General features: G+C 37.7%; 2 protein-coding genes across 2 annotated transcripts; both read right to left on the bottom strand.

The window, feature by feature from the left end:
• Window positions 1–1763: 1763 nt before the first annotated feature.
• Window positions 1764–6056, bottom strand: LOC122290354 (beta-amylase 1, chloroplastic-like). Its single transcript, XM_043097995.1, has 4 exons — window positions 5227–6056; window positions 3287–3497; window positions 3081–3197; window positions 1764–2857 (listed from the first exon to the last, which is right to left on the bottom strand). The coding sequence occupies exons 1-4, from the start codon at window positions 5745–5747 to the stop codon at window positions 2072–2074; spliced, it is 1635 nt and encodes a 544-aa protein (XP_042953929.1). The 5' UTR covers window positions 5748–6056; the 3' UTR covers window positions 1764–2071.
• A 660-nt stretch (window positions 6057–6716) lies between these two features.
• LOC122290353 (importin subunit beta-1-like) lies at window positions 6717–11398 on the bottom strand. Its single transcript, XM_043097993.1, has 3 exons — window positions 11242–11398; window positions 7717–10142; window positions 6717–7580 (listed from the first exon to the last, which is right to left on the bottom strand). The coding sequence occupies exons 2-3, from the start codon at window positions 10134–10136 to the stop codon at window positions 7382–7384; spliced, it is 2619 nt and encodes an 872-aa protein (XP_042953927.1). The 5' UTR covers window positions 10137–10142; window positions 11242–11398; the 3' UTR covers window positions 6717–7381.
• Between the last annotated feature and the right edge of the window lie 5907 nt (window positions 11399–17305).

Below are 17305 nucleotides of genomic sequence, written 5' to 3'. Positions count from 1 at the left end.
GTGCTGACCTTGAGACATGTCAATGAAGAATATTTGGGAGGATAAGAACAAAAGTTCTGATCTTAGGAATCATGGTAGTGGATGTGCTGTCGTCGATTGAGAAGGTGGGGGAGGTATGGATTTTAGATCAGATTCCTATGATCACCAAACAAAATCAACCAGACAAACTTTTGTGATATTAAACCTAAAATTGACTTTTAATCCATCGAAAGCAACTCTTGATTTGGATGGAAATAGCTGTCAATGCTTGCAATGATCTCATGAGCTTTCGTATTCTGCTTTGTTTTTGAAGGTTTACTTGCGTGTCTCAGAATTCAGCCATCCTTTAATCTCGCCTGTCCACATGCCCATTAATTAACGAATCTTAGCTTCTCCCACAGTACATAGGCAAAATAATCATTTGATATGAGCCATGACACTTTACAAGTTGTAACCCACCTTTCATTACATGTTTTCTCACTTGTAGGAGTAATTTGAAACAGAGCAAACAGAATTACATACTGAATAGTCCGAGCTGTTACATGACTTAAATGCAGATGATCATGCATCTTCCTGCCTAACTAGAGCTGTTAATTTTCTGAATAGTACTAGATGTTTAGCACCAATGCACCACCCGGGTACGTGGCAGAATAACCTTGTTGCAGCAATCTACTGAGATTGAACCATGAGCTTGCTATCGTAACTTTGCTTCCCTTACTATTTCCACCTTTTTTTCATATATAAAATTATATTGTTAGTGGAACTTTAATTAAGAAAAATATACAAATTCAACCATCAAACAATTAAAGAAGGCACCTGTTTCTCATAAACATGCATGCAGAACATCAGGATTGAAGCTCACTAGCTAGGCTGTCCCTTGAATAGGGTATGTTAAAAATGTTGGATAAAACATGATGTAAAGGCTCACTTACCCATAGTCAAATCACTAGAGAATTAACTGCATCGTGTTGTTTTCTGTTCATTTTAGGTGCTTACGTTTTAACAATATCGTATGAGACAAGCTTCTAGATAATGAGATCATCCTAAGTGGTCAAAAGAAAAAATATCTTAATTGTGCGTACTTCTTCAAACATGGAAGGGATATGTTCAATTTGCTTTATCCCTTAAAATGTCACTTCAGCGGTGTCGTTTGGGATAAAGATGACCTCTTTCATTGATTATAGCTGAATTTTATTCTGTTCATGCATCCATTAAGATAATGAGATCAACTTGCTTTTATCTGTATGGCTTGATTTATTAGCACTGAGCTTATCTTCACCTAAAATATGGACAAAAAGCATAATAAGTACAAACCATATGTGTCTGCGACTGTAATCCAAAAGGATATTTGGATACAAATGGCAAAGCAGTATCATTTCCGTCTGGGCCTACAAAGTAGGTTGGAGTCTCTAAAACACATGCAGGATATGGTTGGGTATTTATGAGGTAGAATTACATACCAGCGTGGGCAACCTCACGATTAAGCAGTGTTGATAATGGGCAACAATATCATCTCAGATAGCTATAGGTATTTAAAACATTTCGAACTGTTGACAGTATTTTCAATTTTAATTAAAAAAAACTCCTATTTTAAAAAGCACTTGAGCTAAAAATAAATAAAATTATGGGATTAGGATCCCACCATTGCCCCAGTAATAGGCGGTGCAGGAAACCATCATGAATTCGTTAACAGAGATCAATTGATTGGTTCCTAATGACTTTCTACATGAAATGAGCTCTAACTTGTCATCTAAGTAATTACCCATACTAGCAAATTAGTAATATTCGTTAACTGTCCAAAGCATAATATTATTGAAATTTGAAAGCAACAAAAATCACCATCTGGGTGTCACAGTCCAGTAGAAAGAAGCATAAGTTGACAATAAGCCCACCATTTCAAAAATACTGGGAAGGCAGAATTGTATTATGATACAGCAAAATAGCCCTTTCAGAGAAAACAAGGAAAATAATCAATTAGAAAAATCAGGCATCACTACACATTTCACAACATCATGTATAAGTTACTCACATCAAATGTGGGTAGAAGTATATTCTTTTTTCCGCCCTGACAGTGCAAGTGGATGAAGCTTGTTTAAGAATATGTAAGTGTCAATCCAGCTTTATACGACATGGAAGACTGATTTGCATCACCTCCCGAACGTTGCTTGGCTTTAAAAATATTGGCATCAGACATTTGTCTCACAAAACGAGTGAAACGAACCCAGTTCCCATATTCAAACATGTTTTTGTCCATCCTCGTGAAGGTAAATGAGGAGGGCTTTTCTAGACCAGTTGGAAAAAACTTCAAGGTCTTTAGCATGCGTTGAAACGAATCATCATCCCAACTGACTCCAGAGTTTTCACCTTCTAAGTGTATATCACAATCCCTGGTTTCCAAGAGAAGCTTTCCTAGAAAACTTTCCGGGCTACTGTTTGGGTTCATCTGTTTCTCTTCCACATCTTGCATTTCAACACATGCGCAACTCATGCTGAATTGATACCTACCAAACATGCGAGCAATTGGTAGATATCCATCTCTGGTCGAAGTCTTGTAATAGCCAGCTGTTAACTCTGATGGATGGGATTGGGTCCCATGATGCCAGTGGATACCAGCCACTTTTGCCGAGGTATTAACTTCAGTACCCCTGAAAATGGTTTCAGCTTCTCTACACATCCTCTCTCCATGCAGCAGTAGCATTCCTGAGTACCATTCAAGAAAAAAATTACCATATGTTGTGTTCCAAGAGCCATCATCGCTTCTGAAAAACTTTGTGTGGTCAGGATTCTGCATTAGGTCGGCTGCGCCTATGGGGCCCCCATTTCCCCATGCATTCATCCCAGTCTCTCGTGCACAAGCTTTTAGAGATGCAAGCATATACTGGCAAAAGCAATTTGGGGGAAAAAAAGGAAAATGGAATGAAATCAATCCGACAGCTGATTATAAAATATAATTTTTTAATTCATAATGATAAAATATTACAACATTATATATTGGTCATCTGTCCAAGATTCTCCAGTTACGGCTAGAGGTCTCAAGAACAAGCTTTTAACTAAAGTGGAACTTATTAAAAAGAAAAGAAAAAACTAAACATTCTACCTACCTTATCATAGCACTGAAATTCTCCAAGTTCACGTGAGCGCCAAGCTGACATTAGCTTCGAGGAAGGGCATGAAGGGTATCTTAGTTCACCAGCAGGACCCATCCCAACTTGAATTCCCTGCCAAGTGAACAGTCAATACGTTGATTATCTTTGTCTATTGAGGTAAATCTATGACTAAGCCAAATTTCCATGCTATATCATCTTACAGTAATGATAACCCCAAGAAACGGTCTAAATGTTTCTCTGAAGTTCCTCATAAAATCTGAATATGCTTGTATTGGTGATCGCCCTAGCAGAACAGGAAGATTGTCACACCCAAGGGAAATACACTCCGTGTTTCTTCTTCCAAATCTGTCAGCATATGCTAAATTGGGATCTTTATAAATCTCTTCAATTACCCATAGAGGAAGAGGAATCCTTTGATATAAGGACAAGTTTTAGAGTCAGTAGCCATATACAACAGCATTTGAAGGAAAAACTCAATAAAAAGACAACCAAAAAATTAAAGAATATCAACCAAACATCAAATAAGGGCAGACAATGAATCCAAATGGGAAAATGACAACTAGAAATCATCATATTAGCATCTACTATTGAATAAAAGCTGATGAAACGATCAACAACTCACGCTTCAAGGACTTCCTATCAGTATGAAAGACTGATGAAAAAAATATGTAGATCTCAAATTTAAAACGCGATTCACATAACATGAGCCAAATAGAACCAGTGTTATGCTGGAAAGAAAGAAGATAGGGTATACATCCCCTGTATTGATTACTAGATCAATGCCTTTTAGGTTCTTAAGTTCATGCAATGCCTCAAAAGACTCCAATACATAGAGCAACCAATGCCCTGTATTCCTTATTTGACCATGTTAAAATCACAAGGCACCATTCTAGCTACTACAGTTTTACATGCTAGAGATACCAAAATATTTATTCCTTGTATCACAGCCGTCAACAAGAATGAGGAGAAGATCGTATGGATCAAGGGTGTTAGGCTATGAAATGCACGTTTTGCATCGAGAGCTGTATAAAAAAAATTTTGAATCTTTGGATGATATATACTTTTTTTTTATAAGTAAACTTGGGATGATATATACTTTTTTTTTACAAGTAATCTTGGGATGATATATAATTCTGGTATATGACAATATGTGCCATACTGAAATACTGTTAGACATCAAACAAGAAGTTCTCTACTTTGTGTTCAGCAACAAATGCACCATTGAAGGCCTCTTGATGCATAAGCAAGCAAGGGGATGAATATATAAAGTCTTCAAATTAATAACAGTAAGTTGTATGCTGAGGTCGCAAAATCTGAATCCATTTATTAAAAATCAAAGAAACGTTACATTACAATAAAGAAACGTTAAAATCAAAGAGTCACTGTGGCTAATATGGCATATTTCAAGTCATGATTGACCTAAGAAGCACCACATCAATCGGTGTGACTTAGTGTGAAGAGTGGCATTCCTATAAATTATGTTTAGAATTTCAAGAACTTGATTCAAGAAAATGTAGATCCTAATGTAGATCCGAATCTGCTTAGGGCCTGTTTAAATAGCCTTAAAAGCTCCATAATGATCAAATTAGGTTGTTTGGGTGTTACATATTAAAGTACTTTTCAATCTCAAATAAACTAAAAATTACGTTTGAGGATTCAAATAATGCAGAACGTAATTTCAATTTTAAAAAAGATTGTCAGTAGATGAAAATATCCATACCACTATTAGATAATTACAGATTTGCCATTTGATATTATCACAGGCATGACACTACAACTTTTAAATGACATTTTATGTCATTTCCTCAAAAAGCAATTTTTTACATTGTTTCTAAAAGAGAGTAACAAAAGTAACATGTTTTAAAGTGTTTTAGACATATGGTTACCAAATTATAAATAACTTTTTAATAGTAGAGCTTATTAGTTAAGATCAAGTACAACTATAACATAAGCTAAAAGCTATATTACCCAGTCTCAAAGATGCCCTTAAAATTGTATAATCTAATCCATGCAAAGAAAACACTACCTTCAACAAATTTATCAATTAATTAAACAATAGATTGGTAGTTGAAAAAGAAACTAAATTCAAGAACATGCCTGAAGTCAACCAAAGATAATTATTAATCAGAATGAGACTGACCAGTGAGGATCGCCGGGGCCAGTGCCGCACTCGTGAAAAGCCATGACAGCCCGAACCTTCAGACCGAACAGCCCCGCGAGCGCCACAAGCTCCAAGTACCCTTGCCAATCGTAAGCCCCAGGCTCTTTGCTTTCCACCAGGCCCCACCAGACCTCCATGACAACGCCCTCGACTCCGGCTGCCGCGAGCGCCCGCAACGACTGCGGCATGGCCTTTAGCCTTCGTAAATTCACCGCGTCTACTGGGAGCATGACGAACACCGGCGACCCTCCCCTTCGACGCTGCCGGGAGAACTTGTGGTACAGTTCGTAGTCCCCGTTGTCTGGTGAGATGGACCCACCGGGGGAGGCATCGAACGAGTTGAGCCGGGACGAGACGGCAAGTCGACGACTTAAAGGGTGGGGTTGGACCACCCGGTGATTGAATGAAACAAAAGGGAAACGAGCAAAAGGAGGCGAATTGGTCCGAGCGCAGCAGCAGGAGGCCGAAAAACTTGGTGTAGACGGGGATGCCATCGCCATTGAAGGATTTTACAGTTAGGGATTCAAGAAATATTGGAACTTCTCCCAGAAACGTGTCTGCGAGAGAGAGTCGAAATGAAGTTACAGTGTTAGTCGGGTGACGGGTGTATCCACACCAAAGTCTGTTATCCCTTTGGAGAATGATCTTCGCCGTTCTAGGTAGAATTTATCAATTTAATTGCCAGACGCTATTATAGGTGGCGAGTGAGTCGCTCACAGTAAATGTTATTATCTTATCTTTTGGCAATGGATAAATCTTATCTAAGCATTAATCCCTTGTTTTGAAATTTTATTTTTAATAAAGAGCAATAAATAAGATTTAATATTTAATTAAAAGGAATTTAATACAATTATACTTATATTTCCCAGAATTTCAGCATTAAATTTTAACCTAGATTTTAAAAAGAAAGATCTAATGTAAAAACCTTAAAATATTTATTGATGTTTTTTAAATTAACGAAAAATATTTGGGAATTGAAAAGAAAAAATAAAATAAAACCATAAGCAATAAGCAGATAATTTCAAAGCCAAGCATGACTGCAGACATGCATTATGCCTGGCCCAGCTATAGTGTATCAGATCATTCATTCACTGCAATAGATCTTTTTCTTTTGCTATAAAACGTACACGAACAGAGGAATGAACGCACCTCGACAAAACAAAGGAAGAAACGTCAACCTCCATTGGGAAATAGTCCAATTTGACAAATGCAGGGAAGTGTATATCTTTATATTCAAGGAATAATATCCAAAGGGAAAAAATCTTCGTGAAGAGACATTACATGATTAATGTTCAGGAATACATAACTGGAACTCCAAATTTATAAAAGAAAAAAGAACAAGAAAAAATCTTTATACGCACTCTGTAACCAAGCAAAATGCAACTGAAAAAGAGCTATACAAGAAGAATGGACATAATAAAGCAGAAAAAAGGAGCAAAATAAACAGCATGCTATTGAACAACACCGACTAAATAAACAACCACAGTAAATATAATGATGATGAAAAATGACCAACTCATGATATGAACCTAATATCATGCTGTTCTCACCAATCCCACATAATGACCAAGTGTATACATGAGTACAACAGGCAAGATGCCCAACTCTATGAAAATTGTAACAATGCAATACTTTTAAGACACCGAATTTTTGGTGAGGGAAGAAGGAAAAAAAGGCCAAAGGATTTAAAAAAAAATGAATGCAGGCTTCTACATTGCTGCTGAAGTGCTCCAACCCCAACTCCTGACCAACTCTTCAGCAAAATAGACTCCAAACAAATGGAACTACTACCACTAACCCATTAGATGAGGCAGGGTGAGATTGGGTCTCTCGTATCACATTCCTCCCATACCATTAAAACACGTTCAATTTCTGTAAATTATGGTTCAAGTTTTTTTCTGCCAAGGTAGCAGAAATGTATGGGGGGTTGTCACCGCTGACTTCCTCAATGGCGATGCAAAACTATAATGAAAAATTACAAAAACACCGACGCCACAATGCTGAGAGAGATACTGCCACCTGAACGACCCAAAGACCTGCTCCCAAAAATGGTGTAGACCTGACTCATTGTATGTATGCACTCAAAACACCCAACTGCATGCAAGGAAGTAGAGTATATGAAGTAGCAGTTGCCTCAAAAAGAAATGGCTCGACTAATGGCCAACTTGGCCCATTCAGCAGATTCCCTGATCATATGGTCATCAGTTGACAAGCATTCATTTAAAAAGTCTCTGCTTGACACAGATTGCTGAATCAAGGGACCTGCATTACTACCCAGGGTATCAGCTAGATCTCCAAGGACCCCAATTGCTGTCTTAGACACCGCATCATCCCTAAAAAGAAAACAAATAAGGTCAGAAACTTTTCTTTTTTTTTATGGGTAATGGAAAGGATGGAATCCACAGATAAAGATGATTTTAAAAAAAGAGGAAAAAAAAACAGGTTAGTAAAGATTCCAGCATAGCTTACATGTCCTTCTCCATATACAAACTATCCAAGAACTGGAGAACATGAGGTGCATAAGGCATCAATATCTGAGTCTTTGACGAGCCCTTGAATCCCTGAAGAATCCCAGAGTATGCCTCTAGAATTCCATTTCTCAGAGAGTTGGTGTACTCTAGCATGTCATCATCAGCACCTGATACATGGGCAGATAGTTCTGCTGCACTCTGAAGCATGGGCATAGCATACATCAAGTACTTCTCAAAGTTTTCCCCAATTGCCAAAGCAATGTCACCAAAGCATGAAAAAATAGGAGGCTTCACAGATCGATGTAACTGATTGCTTGACAAATCCTTTAGGAGCTGAGTCATTATTCCATCACAGTAAGGCAATATCTTATCCTCCAGTGCCCGACATATATCCCCGACAACACCAACTGTAATGGCACAAACTTGGTAATCCTCAAAATTTTGAAGACCCATTTCCAAATACCTATAAAATTCTGGCATGTATTTTGCAAAATCAGAACCTGCTGCATAGGCAAGAGCTCCAATGGCAAGCATAGCCTCCTCATGAGCTGTGGCACTTCGGGAAGCAAATACTCTCAAGAAGAGGGCCATCATCTGGTCAGCATACTGCATGAAGACATATTTTGTTGGCTCCGATGACCCCAGCTTCTGTATAATGACCTGCAAGCAACCACAGAGCAACCCTTGCAATTCATTCTGCTTCTCCCTCTCATCGGATGAAAGCTTCTGTGCCTCGAGAGTCTGGTGGAGCTCCATCATTATGAGAGGAACTAGTTGCATTACCATTGGGGCTGTCTCATCAGTGGAACACCTCACAACTTCATTTAAAGTCTCATATGCTGCAGTGCGGAGGCGTGAGTCTCCAGCATCTTCTCGATGGGTAACAGTCAGTAGAGCTTGAACAATTTCCTGGAAGAAGGGAGTCAATGGAGAAGATGCAGATCCCGCATCCTCATAACCCTGAGCCAAGAAATAGAGAGCACCACAGGCTTTCTCAGCAACATTTGGTACATCTTTCATGCTCTGAATGAGAACAGTTATAATCTGTTGAATATTTGTTTGGGTAATTATGGGTGTCTCCAAAGCTGACCCGTGAAGAAATTCAAACATTCTTCCAAGAGTCCAGGCAGTAGTGTCCTTCACATGGTTATTTGGATCTTGCATTAGGGCAGTAAGCATAAAATTCAAGGCTATGTTAACAAGAGGGATGAGCTTGTCAGGGGAAGGTCCTTCCAGAATGGAACCAAAGGCATAAGTGGCAGCCTCCCTTTGCCTCCAATCTGGTTTTGTTAAGTTCTCTTCAATGAATGGCACTACAAGTGGAACAACATCATCTCCAACGGTGCGTGCAACCAGACCCAAACAAGTGCCTCCAGCCATCGCAATGTTCCAAGCCCCTTCATCTTGATCCTGATCCTCCTCCTGCTTCAGTAGTGTCTCTAACAACATGGGGATAAGAACAGGCAGTGCCTGCTTAACAAAGTAAAAGCAGGGAATGTCAGATTCCCCACTAAATTCACCTCCATATTCCTCTAAAATATCTATCTCCTCATCACAGACTGAACTCCAAAACTCAATGGCTTGAAGTGCAACTGGCTCCTCGTCTTCCTTCACAGCCTTAGCAGTGATGTTAAAGATATCTTGAATATAAGGAGCCAACTTTTCATAGTAGGTTGAAGATATTGCAACCAAACACTCAAAAGCAGCCTGTCGAATCTTCAGCTCTGGAGAAAGAGTAGCCTCACAGACAACTCTCATGATGTAATCTCGTTCCATATCATTAGAAAAGTTTGCCTGAGCAAAACCTAGTGCATTGAACAATGCTCGAGTAGCAGCAAACTTGACATCATTGTTACTCTCAGAAGAGTTCATACCCTGAACTACAGCAGTAAGTATCTTGTTTACTTGATCCTGATCCACCAAATCAGGGGAAACTTCTTCACAGATATAACCAAGAGTTTCCAGTGTTGCCTGCCTGGTATGAGCCGGAAGCTGGTGAATATTAGACAAGAGTGTTCCAATAAGTTCAGGCCATTGTTTATGAGGCAACTCAATACCTGCAACCTTTGCAATAACTTGAGATGCAGTTGATCGAGCATCAGGAGCATGAGAGGAGATGGTCTTTAACAGACATGTTTTGATCTGGACCTTCACAGAGGTGTCCAATGACAACCATCTCTGCACAAGCTCAAGTTTCCTATGCTGTTCCTTGGCATCCAAGGCATTCTTGAGGATTAAACCAGCTAATTTACGGCTCTCAACAGGCTTATCATCATTGGATAATTCCCCAGCAAGAGAGAGCAAGAAACTTGGGAGATTTTGCTCCTGGAATTGTTTTAGATTTTCTTCTGCCTGCTTGCGCACGGTGCTATCTACTGCTTGTGCATTTAAAAGAATTTGAGTGACCTCCATTGCCATTTGAACCTGGGATCAACAATTTGAATCAGCTAATAAGACAACATTGGAATATATGTTATAGAATCAAATACCAGCTTTTATATATGCATCAAAACCCCCACATTTGAAGTGACTCACAAAGTAATTCTAAACCCTAAACTGGTTAACCAATATGACTTTCAAATGCTAAAATAATTATGGCCAAAAAAAATTTGAGAAGCCAAGACCCAAGACAGAACAACCTATGTTAGGAAAAAGCTATTGCTGAAGAATAGAAAGAAGAAGACAAAAAAGACACCTATGGCCAAAGAAACGCAAACCAAGACCTATAAACCGGTCCATACAAAGTGGCAAGAAAGTAGAAGTCCAAAGCATACACTAACAAAATTGTTAATTCCCCCCCGCGGAACAACACTCATCCGATATGAATAAAGTTTGGAGAAAATTACTGCATAAGTAATCTAACATGCGTGATAAACAGAAAAATGATACCCAAATAAAATCATATCAATCAGTTTCCCTTTATATGCCTCCAGTGACGATCAACGGAGTCGTCATCGAAAAAAGAGAACGCTCCAGTAAATCAACGCGATCAAAATTTAACAGGACCCTAGATCCATCATTCCGTCTGTTTACTAGTAACCAATCAGATGCAAAGTAAACACATCTTATTATACCTGTCTAATTTCTCCACAAGTAAAACACTGCGCTAGGCAAGCACTAGGACACGGTAGCGTCCCCAAAAGAACAAAAAAATACAAAAAGGCAAACCGCAAAATTTCGTATCTATTTTGTTTCTCTGAGTTCCCTGAACAAGAAATCAGATATCTAAGTTTCCAAATTCGGTACTTTCCCCAAACTTTTCTTTTTGATCGGTAGACAGAAATTTTACTGATGAGAAAGATGGGCATAGCCCATTTACACGTGACATATACAAGAGCGGCAGCATGAAAAATCGATTCAAAACAAGCTGTGAAACACTGATTTACGGATTCTGATCACAAAAATAAAACAACTCAATGCAAAACCACACAGATAAATCCCAGATCAAACTTGTTCAGATCAGGAATTTCATACTGTCATCAGAGCACACGAGCCATTGGATGAGGTTGAAGAAAGTTCATACCGAGTTGGCGAGTGGACTCGGCGAGCGAGTGGTCAATACGATGAGAGGAGGTGGAGGAGGAGGAGGAGGATGATGAAGCGGCGACTCTGGAACCCTAGCAGAGAGTCTGGGAAAAGCACAGACGCCAATGTAAAGCTCGGATTTACAAAAAATAACTATATCTGATTTCCTAATTGGTCTTCAGGTTCGAACACGCGAAACTCTGGCCCGTATTCGCGTGGTGGTCAGTGAGGGGTAGGATTGATCAGAGTTGTGGGGCCATGTCGAATTGTGAGCTTCGATCTGTAGAGGGGATTGTATGATTGGTTGTATGAGAAACTACGCGCTTCGTTGCTGTGGGGGGGAGTTGTGGTCCGCGTCTTACTGTCAGATTTAGATCCTCTGCAATTTTTCTCAAATTGTGGATCCTGAAATTCCAGAATCAAGACCGTTGTTATATATCCAACGGTTTGAAATATGTTACTGATGCAAAGTTCAAATTTTAAAATATTCGTTCCCTCCTCTGTTTTTGCCACAGCCGGTATATTTCAGCCTTTTTCGCAGGCTCAATGCTAAATTGTACATCAAACATGCTTTCCAAAATGTATACTAGTGTAAATAGTTTTTTTTTTTTTAAGGTAATTTTTTAACATTTTTAATTATTAAGAAAATTAATAAAAAATAAAAATTTATTAATAATCACTTCCTTAACTATTAAAAAAATTAAAATATATGAATAGATATAATTATATTAACATTTTTCTTTTTCACAAAAATCTGGCTTAAGAGTCACATTCATTATTACCAAATTCTGAGCTTGCGTTCATTACAGTCCATTGTTAATGATACTGACTGTTAACATTGTGTTTTACACGCCTTTGGACTGAGCTCTAAGCAACTCGGGTCTTCGATTTTGGACATGCAGACAGACATAAAACACCGCCATACAGGGGTCGTGATGGTGGTCGGAGAGTCTCTGATGCCAAAGTTGGTATCATCTTAGAGCAGAGTATAAGTAAGTAAAGAGTCCAAAGAGCGTTCCTAGTACCTAAGGATTGGCTTATATACTTAATTTTTGAGGTCAGACACCCATGCTAAGCGCCAGGGGGATGTGCCCACTCAACAGTTTCTCTCGTCACTCCCTTTTAATGTAGCATGGTTCTCTGAGGTGGTGCATTAAATGCGGTGTGGCTCTTTGCCCTCTTCTGCTAGGAGATGCATGACGTGAGGCTTCTCATTTTCGTTATGGTGGGTTTTTTGCGCATTCAAAATCATAGATTGGTTCATGTTCCAGGGCTTGGGACCCTTTGATTGGGCCGATGGATTGTTTGATCGGCCTGGGCCTCTCGTGGTATTGGGCTCATACTTTGGACCCTTGGCCTGGGGGAAAATCTCCCTTACACTGACTTTTCTGAACCATGAATGTAATGAAGCCCAATTGGAACAAGCAGATCACATGGGAGTCCAAGCGTTATGCCACTAGTCCAATCCATTTCATTACAGCTTTGGAGTCAAAGCGCATCGTTGAAGTGAAGAAGAGAAAGAACATGTGGAGAAGGATGAAACATTTTGTTTTGGTCAAGTTTTATATAATATAATTTGTTACTTTCAAAGTGTTATTCAATTGTCAGTTTCTCCTAAATAGTTCAGTATTTCACAATATATGTGTCTTGTGTTAATTAGTTTAGTTTGTTATTTCCTGGAGAGCATAAGAAGGGGACAATGGGAATGAAAGAATGATTATGAATTTGCTTGTAAGAACTCTGTTCATCTGGAGGTTGGCATTTGCCTTGAACTATTTCTCAGTTATCAATATAATTTCATATTTTTTATTCATTTTGCATTGCCATCTTTATATACAAATTGTGTGGTTCATAACAAGATATGAGCTCGGTTTGAGAAGCTAAACAATGATTTGTTTAGAAAAACCATGGGATTTGTGAAAAAAGTTATGGAAAATGCTGGAATGGATAAGAACTAGATCAATGAAATTGTTCTTGTTGGTGGAAGCACCAAGATTCCAAAGATGCAACAGTTTCTTAAGGATTACTTTGATGGAAAGAAATCGAACAATGGTATAAAACCATTTGAGGCACATGCTTATAGTGCTGTTATACATGGAAGTATATTGAGTGGAGTGGGCGGTGAAGAACCAAAAGGTACCACTTTCATCTTCTGTTATTATGCTTGCAAGTAGGTTATCTATTAGAGGTGTAGAACCGGGCCCCATATGTTTACCTGTCCAGTCTGAAACACGAAAATCCTGGCGTGTAATTTTTTGTTTAAAAAAAAATATTTGCCCAAATTCGGATATGGCTTTTAAACCAAATATCCAGAACCAGTTTTTTTTTTTTAAATCTAAACTTTACTCTTGTCCCTCAGAGCCCTCTTCCCTCAACTCTCCCCCAACAAACCTGTCTTACAAGGAATAAAGAAATACCATAACCACAATTCCTTTGGAAAAGGTAGACAGTATCATTAGTCAATGGGTTGAAACTTTCTTTGTAGGGCATGGTGTATCTTTCTCTGTTTTTTTTTTTTCATTGATTCGTCAAGCTCGTTTGAAAGTGGGTGGGAAATTGCCACTGGGGCTAAAAAGGAAGACTGGGGGTTTTGCCTTCGACCACCATAGAGTCATAGACAGCATCGACATCACCCACACAGCAGCCCTCACCATGAGATCCAACCCCCAACTCCCCTCTTTGTCGCTCTCTCTTTTTTCGTATGTCCCATTTCTCGGCTTCAAAACACAATTCTTTTTTCAAGGCTTCTTTCTCAATGGTTGTTGTTAGTTGCTGTCAGATGGGTTTTCTCTTCTTTAGATCTACACTATATTAGATTTTTCTCTTATTTAAATCAAATTTCAAATGATTGTGTTTGCATCTGCCTTGCTTTTGTCTATATGGGTAGAATGGTTTTGCTGAACCTACACAAATTCAATGTATATGGGTATGATTTCAGATCTATCCTTTGTCTCTAAAGTCCTTCGACCGAAAGTTTTTCTTTTTTTTTTCCCCGTTAGATTTATAAGATTTCATATATGCTTTTTATGTATCGTGTATGCTGATTTCCAAATTTGGATTTGATTTTTTTTTCCTTCCTTTTTAGTTTGATTTCTTTTTAAAAAAAACATGGTATAAACCCAGATACCGGAATCTAAATTCGGATATCCACCTGAATTTGAATCCAGTTTACCCAGGCGGATATTTACCCGCTTTTAAAAAAAGGGATCCGAATGCACAACCCTATTATCTATTAAGTGGTACTAACATTGCTGAAGAGAGAGTAGCTGGAAAATATGGGCAGAATTGACAATGTGCTTGTTGCATTCTGAATGCAAATATTATTTTCCTGGATGTCGCTCTAGTGACCCTTGGAATTAAAATTGTTGAATGAGTGATAACCAAGTTGATCCCAAGAACACTGTTATCCCAAAAAAAAAAAAAAAAATGCAAGGTTTTCACCACTTCCAATATTAGAATACTATTATTTTTGTTGGGATAAAATTGACCCGATCTAGCCCATCGCTAAAAATAAAGGAAGAGATAAAACCCGAAGTCAAGTTAATAAGATATAAGGAAAGAAACTCAGACTCCTAAGAGGAAAGAGACTCAGTTTCCTAGAAGGAAATAGACTCAGACTCTTAAGATGAAAGAGATTTAGCCTCCTAAAATGAAATAAACTCATACTTCTAAAATGAAAAAGACTTGGACTCCCAAAAGAAAAAAGACTGGACTCCCAAAAGGAATGAGTCTCACAAAACAAGTTGGATTCAATCACTCAAATGAAATAGACTTCTATATAAGCCAAAAATCTCCACAAATCTGAGAGGCTCCTCACACGAATTCCTTAAATACAAACTCCACTACACAGACTCTAAAGGATCTTTCCTCAAGGGAGACATTATTTTCAACCTCCCGAAATCTTAAATTTCTCAATTGTATTAAGAGATATGTGAAACCACGAGAGATTATAAAATCGTCATTATAGTAGATTTTGCCCTCAAACAACCAGTAGATATAGGCATTGATGAATGCGAAGAGCATCGTATCGAAGCCTGAGTCATTATCGTGGGTTGAGAATAATCATTTCCTCTCTTCTGGTTTGTTATGCAAATTCTCGTATTAACAGTTGGTATCTTCTGTGTGATCCGATTATTCTCTACATCGGAAGTGGGAGAAAGAATATTTTTTGGCATACGAAATCATCCCCAAACGAGCAGATGGAACTCCTTGCAGATAGATCTCAAACAAAAACTTGTGCGACCCTACGACAGAGTTGCATTGCTGGTGTGGTCAAGTTGCAACACATTTTCTAATTCACCTATTTGGAGCTACAATGTCCAACACAAAAAGGGAAAAAAGAAAAAAAAAGGTCAAAATCATTTAGTAGCCAACACTAGCAGTAGGGGGAGAATTGAACATATCAGCCAAATTGCTCTGGTTTGTCTCTTTCAAACTTTATATTTTTATTTTATTTTTACTAACAAATTTTGTTTATGGAGATTTTCTCCAAATTGCTCTGGTTTGTCTCTTTCAAACTTTCTATTTTTATTTTATTTTTACTAACAAATTTTGTTTATGGAGATTTTCTCCATTGAAACTCCTTAAGATTCCACGAGACACCTAGTGGTTGAACATCTTGGGATTATACTTCATTGGAAATAACTCCCATGACGTGGAACACCGATTACAAAGCCTATCTTCGGCACCACTCGAGCATCTCAATTTGTTGTCATCAAAATAGGCTGCTCAATATCGCGGACACTCCAGACTTTTATCACACTCTAACGAAATAGCCTAAGTTTACAAATCTAAAACTTGTAATTTGTATTATATTTACCTATTTGGTTTTTAGTGAAACCCTCTAAGGGCGAGCGAACTCCGCCTCACGCCATAATAGCACGATCAAACTCAGCATCCCACCACAACAGTACGGTCGATAGGGGTGTAGCAGGTCCGATTTGGTTTGATTTTGGACATATTTTAGAATTGAATCGGTACATATCGATTTTAAAATTTGAAGAACCGATATCACATCGATTACACATTTAAACCGCTACTTCCGATTTTACCAGTTCCAGTTCAATTTTTTCAATATATTATATAGTATATAATAATGTAATGATAATATATTGTAGTATATTATAATTATATTATAAGCTATAATGATATATTATTATATACTATAATATATATAGCATATTGTATATACTATATATATAATATGCCAGATCAAACCAGACTGGAATTGATAAAATTAAAAGTAGGGCTGTAAAACGGTCGGTCCGGACCAGAAAAACCGACCGGACTGATCGATTTGGTCCGGTCCGGACCGGACCGAAAAATATAGGGTTAGGGTTCGGTCCATGATTCCTTGGACCGAACTAGTTCGGTCCGGTCCACGGTCCATGATTCCACGGACCGAAGTGGACCGGACCGACTGAATTAAAAATATATATTTTTATTTTATATATATTATTTTATATAATTAATTATGTAATTTTCATCTAACCTATTCCCATTTATAATATAAAATTTTAAATATGCAATTACAAAATAATATTCTATTAATTAAGTAGTGTATATTATCAATTAATTATAACCAATTCACCATTAACTAATTACTAACATCTACATCTATATCTAATTAAAGTTATTAGATAAATATTTTGTAAAATACCTAAATTATAAGTAAATATAAAACAATTGGTAAATTATAAATTAACTAACCTAATACTAGTTCCCCGTTATGTATATATGTATATAGTATATATATTATAATTTATATATAAATATAATTTATAATTTAGAATGTGTATTATGTATGTATATATAATTTATAATATGTATCATTGACCATATAAAATTTCTTTTTAATGAGTTAGTTACATAATCTACATTAATAATTTACTTAATTTTAATTTAGTAATTTAAATAAAATGTTTAATTGATTTATTTAGAAAAAAAAAAGAATAAAAAAGAATAATTGGATCGGACCGAATGGACCGACCAAATGGGACCCGACCGAATGCGGACCTGACCGAACGGACCGACTAGATGTTTGGTCCGGTCCGGTCCGGGAA

The sequence above is a fragment of the Carya illinoinensis genome, chromosome 12, assembly GCF_018687715.1.
Source record: "Carya illinoinensis cultivar Pawnee chromosome 12, C.illinoinensisPawnee_v1, whole genome shotgun sequence".
Classification (NCBI taxonomy): Eukaryota; Viridiplantae; Streptophyta; class Magnoliopsida; order Fagales; family Juglandaceae; genus Carya; species Carya illinoinensis.
This window is presented reverse-complemented; position numbering and strand designations above follow the sequence as displayed.